General features: G+C 48.0%; 1 protein-coding gene across 10 annotated transcripts in view; it reads left to right on the top strand.

Annotated features, from left to right (window-relative positions):
- Epb41l3 (erythrocyte membrane protein band 4.1 like 3) overlaps positions 1–7,959 on the top strand; it is a 186,649-nt gene that overhangs the window by 144,491 nt on the left and 34,199 nt on the right. For all 10 annotated transcript variants that reach the window (XM_023720386.1, XM_023720387.1, XM_023720388.1 and 7 more), the window contains 2 exons: positions 3,268–3,420; positions 7,395–7,492. In XM_023720386.1, coding sequence (XP_023576154.1) covers positions 3,268–3,420; positions 7,395–7,492 — 251 coding nt within the window. The remainder of the gene's footprint in view (positions 1–3,267; positions 3,421–7,394; positions 7,493–7,959) is intronic.

The following is a 7,959-nucleotide window of genomic DNA, read 5'->3' as shown; positions in this document are numbered from 1 at the left end:
AAGAAGAAAATGAAATTAGTATGAGAATTTGAGCAAATCTAAAGTATCGTATACTTTTGATCCATTTACTGGCAGGAAAGGGAGAGAGAGGGAGAGAGGGGGAGAGACAGGAAGAGAGAGCGACAGAGAGAGAGAAAGAGAGAGAGAGAGAGAGAGAGAGAGAGAGAGAGAGAGAGAGAGAGAATATTAGGCATACATTCAGGGAAGTTCAACTCAGGATGTATCCGTGCTCCTATCAGTAAAAATAAAATCTCTTGTCATGGCTGGAGCTGCTGAGTTGGAGTGGACGGCTGCTTTTTCATCCAGCAGTATGATTTGAAATGACGCCAATTAGAGAGAAAGAAAATTACAGAGGTGCAAATGCATCCCGCTAGGGGTTTATCTGAATATTAAGTATAACAAATGCTTCGGCTATAGACTCCATTTTCGAGTGCAGCCACACTCCATCATTTCAAGGAGGAAATTTACTGAATTAAATTAGAGCCAATTTCCGGTTATAAAGGAGATGCTTCTCCGCTGTGGCTGGTAGGAGAGTCCCATGTTTATGGCCCATTTAAACATCTTAAATTGTGGCCTTGGACTCTGCAGGCCTGGATGCAGGATGAAAGCCTGCCCTCCTGCTCATGGCATGAGCTGGTGGCCCCTGCATGGCTGTGCGAGCAGAGGCTGGGCCTCAAGCGTCAGCAACGCCAGCAGCTAGTGCGCACGACAGCCGATGTGGCTCTCCATTTCAGAAAGCGTTCTCTAAGTGCTTCATTTTGTCTCTCAGGAAGGGTGCCCCTGTGTGCCACTTGCCATTAGTCCTCACGGGCTTTGGCAGAGCCATTTATTTCAGGGATGATTGTATAATGTAGATAGAAGACACTCTTTTGGTTGTGTTGTGCAGCAAGTAGGGCTGGAGGGGGATTCTAAGTGGCAGGCAGTGTGGCCCTGTGCGCCCACTGTCACAGCCTGAGATGGCCACATGAATAGCAGCGTATTGGACAGGAAATGCTCCTGTCCCCAGGAAAGGCTGGTAATACCTAAGGTTTATCCCAACAACCAAATACTATGGCCTGATGCAGAAAATTTAGTATGCGTATACCATTTTTTCAACATAAGCACCTGCCTGGCAAGTACAAGGTCCTGAGTTCGATCCCCAGTACCGAAGAAAAAGAAAATACTGGTTTTAGTTTGTGTGCAGTTACTGAAATAGAGACTTCCACCCAACACAGCCCCACTCATTCCTGACGTTTCCAGTCTGCGTTTGCTTTTTCATCGCTCACTGCAGATAGGCTCAGGCTCGTGCGCTGGCCTGAGATCACAGAGGCAGACCAAGCTGCCGCTGTGCTCCAGTGTGCAGTCCCCACGGGCAACATGAGGGACGCTTTCTTCTGCACTGTTTGCTAAGAGCAGTAACGCACTGATTTGGGGACCCAGAGGAGCGTGGGTTGGAGGCACAAGGAGAGGATGTGACCTCGCCTTCATGGGCACTCCCCATGCTGGTGACACAAGTGTGACTTAAGAATACATGACAATGGGAAGGCTTTACCTGGCCCCGCCACCGTGAGCCTAAGACAGAGCTCCTGAACTTACTCCCCGAAGCCAGCAGCAGGGCCTCGAAAGCAGTTGTTCAAGCAGGGCGACCTGAGGCCTGCCTCATGGGAGGAAGTCACCTCTGCTCGGTCCTGGGACAAGTGTGCTGCCTGCAGGACAGGAGAGCAAGTGACTTGTGTGCATCAGGCTGCAGCTCTTCGCATTGCTCTTTCAGATCCAGGCCCTGGGTAGGTGGCGGGCAGGTTGTGGTCCTTGTGGTCCTCTGATTCTATTACATAGCAATATCCGGCCGTGACACAGGCCCCCCTAGAGAGTGATCTGGTCTCTAATAGAGAGAGATCTGTGACAAGGTAAGATGCTTCACTTTAAACCAATTACTTCCTGATGGCCAACGTAACATTTCCCAGAGATGCACTAATCACTGTCTTTATTTTGGATTCTGGAAATATACATCTTGTGCCTTGCGTGGCAGGAGGTCGGAAGTCGCTTCCCACTGGGTGGACGAGGCAGAACCTGCTGTCCGAACTGTCTGGTTGTTCCCTTTCCGTTTTGCTTATGCTGTAGTGACTCAAGCCCGGGACAGCCTGAAACAGGGTGATGGGTCAGAGACCTAAGCCTGAGCGGAGCACCATGGGTGCAGCCGGCCTGCACCATGCACAGTGACACAGGTGTGGGGCTCTGCCTGCTCATCCCCATTCCAGGCCACCCCAGATGTTCATCTCACCCTGACTTCAGTGGAACGGGACGTTTAGTGGGGACAGATTACAGATTGTCCATTTCCTGAGCTTGTTGTGGTGTTGGAGGCCACACATCTCGAGGGAATTACCAGAAGATGAGACGAAGGAGGAGCGGAAGCTTATCTCAGTTATAGTGTGGTCCAGTGTTCGTTGAAAACACAACCGTGCACACAGACAGCATGAATCTGTGTAAACACCTGTGTCATGGTGCTAGGTGTACACACACCTTCATATCGGGGGTTAAATATAATTACTTTATATTTCATATTTTTCCCCGACAGTCGTGGTATAGAAACAAAATTAAGGCTCTTTTTAAAGTAACAAGATGCAAAACCCTCAAAGTAGAACATGGGGTCTCCTGTGAGCACTTGTGTACTACCACAGACCAGGCAACTTTCCACTGAGTGACACTCCCAGGCCTTCATTTTATTTTTTTATTTTGAGACTGGGTCTCCCTAAGTCACCACATTGTCCAGGCTGGGCTAGAACTTGTGACCCTCCTGGTTCGGCCGTCCAGGGCTACCACACCCAGCTAGGGCCCCTTCCGTCAGTGCTTTTGTCAGCTAGGAGTGCGGCCTGTAGAACCAGGCAGCATGTGGTCACCTGGAAAGTGGCCTCAGCAATTGCAGCTGTCCCCATATGGCTCAGTGAATACTGAGTGTCATTACACACAGGACCACGTACCAGTGCGTCGCTCGGTGCCTGGCTGCCGTGGCCGCTGCTGCTGTGGTGTTAAGTGCCGTCACCCTCGGGACCATCGCAGTGTTCAGTGTTGCTGCTGTAAATGTAAGCAGATTCAACCCCAGCAAATCTCCACAGCAAGCTATATTGTCGTTAAACAACTACTTTTAATAATAATGTTTTTTAAAAGGCTGTATTTTTCATATTTAAATTAGTCAATGATAGGTTCTGTCCTGGTGCCTTAAATCTTGTACCCAGCAGAAATCGGAAATAAGTGGGATATGACGTGATGGCTCTTGCTGCTGTGTTCCAGGATTCAGAAGGAGTAGAAATCATGTTAGGAGTGTGTGCCAGTGGCCTCCTGATATATCGTGACCGACTGCGAATAAACAGATTTGCCTGGCCCAAGGTTCTGAAGATTTCATACAAAAGGAACAACTTTTACATTAAGATTCGGCCGGGGGAGGTAAGTCTACTGCCTTTTCATGTACGCTGGAAAGAAGGGTCCTTAATAATCAACAGAAATATGAGCTATCTGCTCATAAGTTCTGAGCGTTGTGAGACATGGTGAATTATATCTGAATGCCTGGGAGAATTTGTTGTCAGTTTTTCAATAGACAGTAATAAATAACATGTTCTCTCTTTTTTTTATGTTGTTCTAGTTTTTTTCCCAAGTGGATGCATTAATTGAAAGGATTTTTTAAAACGTATTTCAATATAAAATCAAGAATCATGATTTTTTTTTATATATTTCAAGCCGTGAAGAATGACTTTCTTCCCTTGCATCTTGTTTTTAGTAGCTCCACTCCCTTTTTAATTTTTCTTGCAAATCTGGCTGTACCTTAAAGTGAATAGCGTAGAGACACTGTGGCTCAAGGTACAAGGGAGGTTAGAGTGAAGGATGCCAAGTGTGAAGTATGTAAATAGTCCACCGGCGAATAATTTCCATGTATTCCTACTATTTTTTTATCAGAGAAACTAGTGACAAATCAGAATTATTACCTAACCTTCGCTCTTTGGGCAGCCGCCTCTATAATCGGCTGAGACTTCTGTTTTCCTTAGTGGTTTATATATAACTGGTAGTAAATATCGGCTTCTCTCTGTTTAATAAATGCCTCCAATTTCTAATTGGTGTGGTACCGGCGAGGAAGACAGCTCAGTGACATAAGCGCCTGCCTGGCAAGTGCAAGGTCCAAAGTTCGATCCTTGCTACCATAAAAAAACAAAACAAAACAACAAAAAAAAAAAATACCCTAATTGTTGTGGGAATCTAATGGAGGCAGGCAACACACAAGGATTCTAACTCATTTACGACTCTGAACATTTTCTGATGTAATACACTTACCTCCAGCCTTCAAAACCATCCTCTCCACTGGAGCTGTTGGATGGAATGCAATTTTTCCAAGAAGATAAAGCAAGCAATAATGATGAATATAAATCATAGTTCTCTTTGGCAACTGAAACAATCTATAAGCTTTCTGTGTAAATAACTGAAACTGGAGTATTTTCAAATAGTTTCTGAATACTGTATGCTAAAACTGTAATGCACGCATATGGGTTCTTGACTGTTTATTAAGTGAACACCCAGTGTCGGGTCATCATGCTTGGCATTGGAACACGATCTTGTCACCCTCCTTGAGTTTGCGTATGAGGGAAACAGAACCGTGATGCAGACGCGATGCCCTTTCGGAAACAGAGTGGGGATGGTGTTGTCAGAGGCCAGAAAGAAAGGTTAGAGTCTGGACAGGGATGACAGAACGCTTAGGTCAGGGCACGTGCCCTGGACATGTGGCCTTCATCGTGACACTCGCTCCGCAGTGGTGCAGCATAATAACCACAGCGCCAGACCGGGGCAGGGAGCCGAGGAGAGGGGAGCAGGCGAGAGGCGCCTCGTGGGCAGATCAGGCGGCCGGTGGGCTGTGGGCAGAACGAGCCCAGGAGAGCTGGGGCTGCTCCCCGAGGAAGAGCTGTGCCCTTGTGTGACAAGACTCTGTCCCTCCAAAGAGTTGGAGAGAGAGACCAGGAAAAGCAAGGTGGGCTGGTGGAGATGATTTTAGCCAAGAGGTAAAAGGAGATGGGAGTGAATAGCAACCCAGTGCGTCTGTGACCAGCACTCTAGGAGGCTGAGGCAGGCGGGCAGGAGTCTGAGCCCGGCCTGGGCCCCTTCACAACTTAGTTCCTCACTCAAAAATTTTAAAAAAGGAGTTAAATAACATTTGCTCAGGGCCTCGCCTCATCCAAAGAGCAACGGAAGTTAAAGTAGGTGTCCTAAGCTTTGTAAATGAGGAGAGAGAGATGGATGGCAGAGAAGAGTGGCTGCGGGGAGAAAGGAACCGAAACGTATCATGTACGGGTACAAGTGCCTTATGACAAATATGATCATTATGTATATCTAAAATGTACCGATAAACCTAAATTTTTTAAAAAAGGAAGAGGCTCTAAGATGAAAATTCTCGGTAACACTATTATTTGAAAGAGTGGCAGGCAGAAGAGAAACAAAGAAATTAAGAAAACATCTAGACAAAAGTGCAGGTGGCAGGTGACAGATGAGGCTCAGGGACAAGGGCTGGCAGCATCATGTGTTGCACAGCAGGATACAAACCAAAACGCCCTCATGGTGGGGTTGCAGGGTGACACCTAAGAGCTCAGGAAGCTGTCAGCAGCTCCTGCGGGGGGCGTTGGTGAAAAGTCACCACACAGGTGGCGGTCTTGTCTACTCGGTCCTCAAGCTCGATGTAAAGAGTGCAGTGGGGTTCTGTCCTGGCAGAAGCCAGCTCAGACAGAGGCAGGGCAGCCACCCCCCATTTCACCTTGGGTGGAGAAGAAATTAGCGTGGCCCCTGGTTCTGCAGAGGACCACGGGAGCAGATCCTGAGCACACAGGCCAGGGCCTGGGTCACTCTGGTGCTGAAAAGGATGGCAAGCGACTTGCCATTGGAGACCCATCTCTGAAGGAAGAGAGGAGGTGGGGTGAGCAGGGGCTAGGAGGGGGGAAGGGTGGGGAGGAGGTGGTGGACTGCAGTGGGGCAGCTGGCCAGGAGGGCTGACTCGAAGTGTTGTGCTGCTCAGTTGAGCCAGCTTGCTGAGAGCGGTTCATTGTGTACTTCAGGGTACCCCGCAGAGAGGACTTTGGGTGTTTCCATAGCAAATAGTGCATGCTGGAGGTGATGGGTACGCCAGTCACCTTGATCTGATCACTGTGCATTTTACCTGTATGGGCAAGTATCACAGTGGATTCCAAATAGCTGTGCAATTATTTTTTTGTATCAATAAAAATTTTGCAAAATTAAAAAAGCAAGAGTGAGATGGAGTCTTCTGGGCATCTTGCAGTAGAAAACAAGCTGATTCCCTGCTAACCCTCAGCCTTAGCGGAGGGCGTGTGGGAGACACAGGGTGCATAAGGAGAGAAGGTATCCTGGTCCGGAGCCCCACAGTACTCGGTCCTTCGGGCAGCAGCAGTTTCTACAGTCGCCCCTCCTTCTCTAAGTCCAGAGTAAATATGAAACTGGGGAAGCCAGTACAATTTGAGCAGTGGGTCCTGCGTTCCCCAGTTCTGCCACCATATTCAGCCGATGAAAATGAGAGTTTAGGTGTGAGCGCGCCTCCGTGCCTTCTGTGTGACCCTCGGTGCCACCCGTGTGACCCTCAGTGCCACCCGTGTGACCCCACCTTGGCTCTTTGCTTCGCAGAGTGCTTTTGCTGCTGGTCGCATCAAAGTGCAGTTGCTGTGTGCTCTCTGAGATGAGCCATTATTGTTCCAGGCGATTGCCCTCTGCTGGCTTGATGGTGACTGTCTCCAGGAACGGAAAACTTAATTCTTCATCTGCAGTAATAGTACTAAAATGTTGGCAGAAAAATCAGACAGGCTATTTCATCTTGAAAAATCAAAATAACTGACGGTGTTCTCTGAAAGCACCTGTGCTACGAAATAGGAAAATGCATTTCTCTTAGTCTCTGACCTATGTTGTCACCCGAAGCAGAACAAACAGATGATGGTGGCCATATGTGATGCCAGGCCATCAGATACCTAATGTCCTGGCCAGATGCTAGAGGAAGATGTCATCGCTAAGCAGGCTTTCGCCTGAGAACCATCTTACTCACTGCTGTGAAGATAAGACTGAATCATGAGATCGGCAGCACGCAGGATCTCTGGAAGGAAGCCCGGGCCTTCTTTTTTGTGTTTAGTTTTCTTGAGACTCATACTTGTGCAAAAGACATTTAGTACCTGTGTGCCACGTATCGGTACTCACAGCATTTTAAAGAGACAGATGTAAGGTGTTTCTTAACAGATAAGTATATATAACATGAATTTCTGCATATGTCAATTCAGTGAGTAAAGAAAAATGTGTGGGTGGCATTATGATTTTGGAAATTAGTCACAGAGCTTCTGTTATTCATAATTCTAAACCTTAGTCTTCAATTTTTTATGCATGTATTTTAGTTTGAACAATTCGAAAGCACCATTGGGTTTAAGCTGCCAAACCACCGAGCTGCTAAGCGCCTGTGGAAAGTGTGTGTGGAGCACCACACGTTTTTCAGGTAGGTGAGATCGTTTTCCCCGTGAGGAAGAACTGGAAGATTGCAGTCACTTAGGCCGAAGATGCTGGGAGGAGGGATGTGGGAACGCGCCCCTTGTGTTCCCCCAGCTTCACAGCACAGACTGCCTGATGGGAAACCCTAGAAGCATTTCTGATGAACTGTGGAGACCTTTTCGTCTTCGCTCTCCCACTGCCGTTACTTCTTTACCCCCTTCAGTATTCATCCTTGCCAAGGCGATGGTCCGTTCCTTACTATTCCAGGAATTCGTCCGCCGCATCCTGGGCTCTCACCCATACATGGCACCAGAGCAGTCCATGTGCAGCCTGTAAAACAGCAAATCAGGGCCAGGGATACAGCTCAGTGGGACAGGGTCTGCCTGGCAAGGCACTGGTGTAGATTTCTAGTATGAGAAAGAGAGAGAAAGAGAGACACAGAGAGGGAGGGAGGGAGGGAGGGAGGGAGGGAGG

Source organism: Octodon degus, unplaced genomic scaffold, assembly GCF_000260255.1.
Source record: "Octodon degus isolate 3935 unplaced genomic scaffold, OctDeg1.0 scaffold00075, whole genome shotgun sequence".
Taxonomy (NCBI): Eukaryota; Metazoa; Chordata; class Mammalia; order Rodentia; family Octodontidae; genus Octodon; species Octodon degus.
The sequence above is the reverse complement of the archived record's forward strand: the minus strand, read 5'-3'. Positions and strand labels throughout refer to the sequence as shown.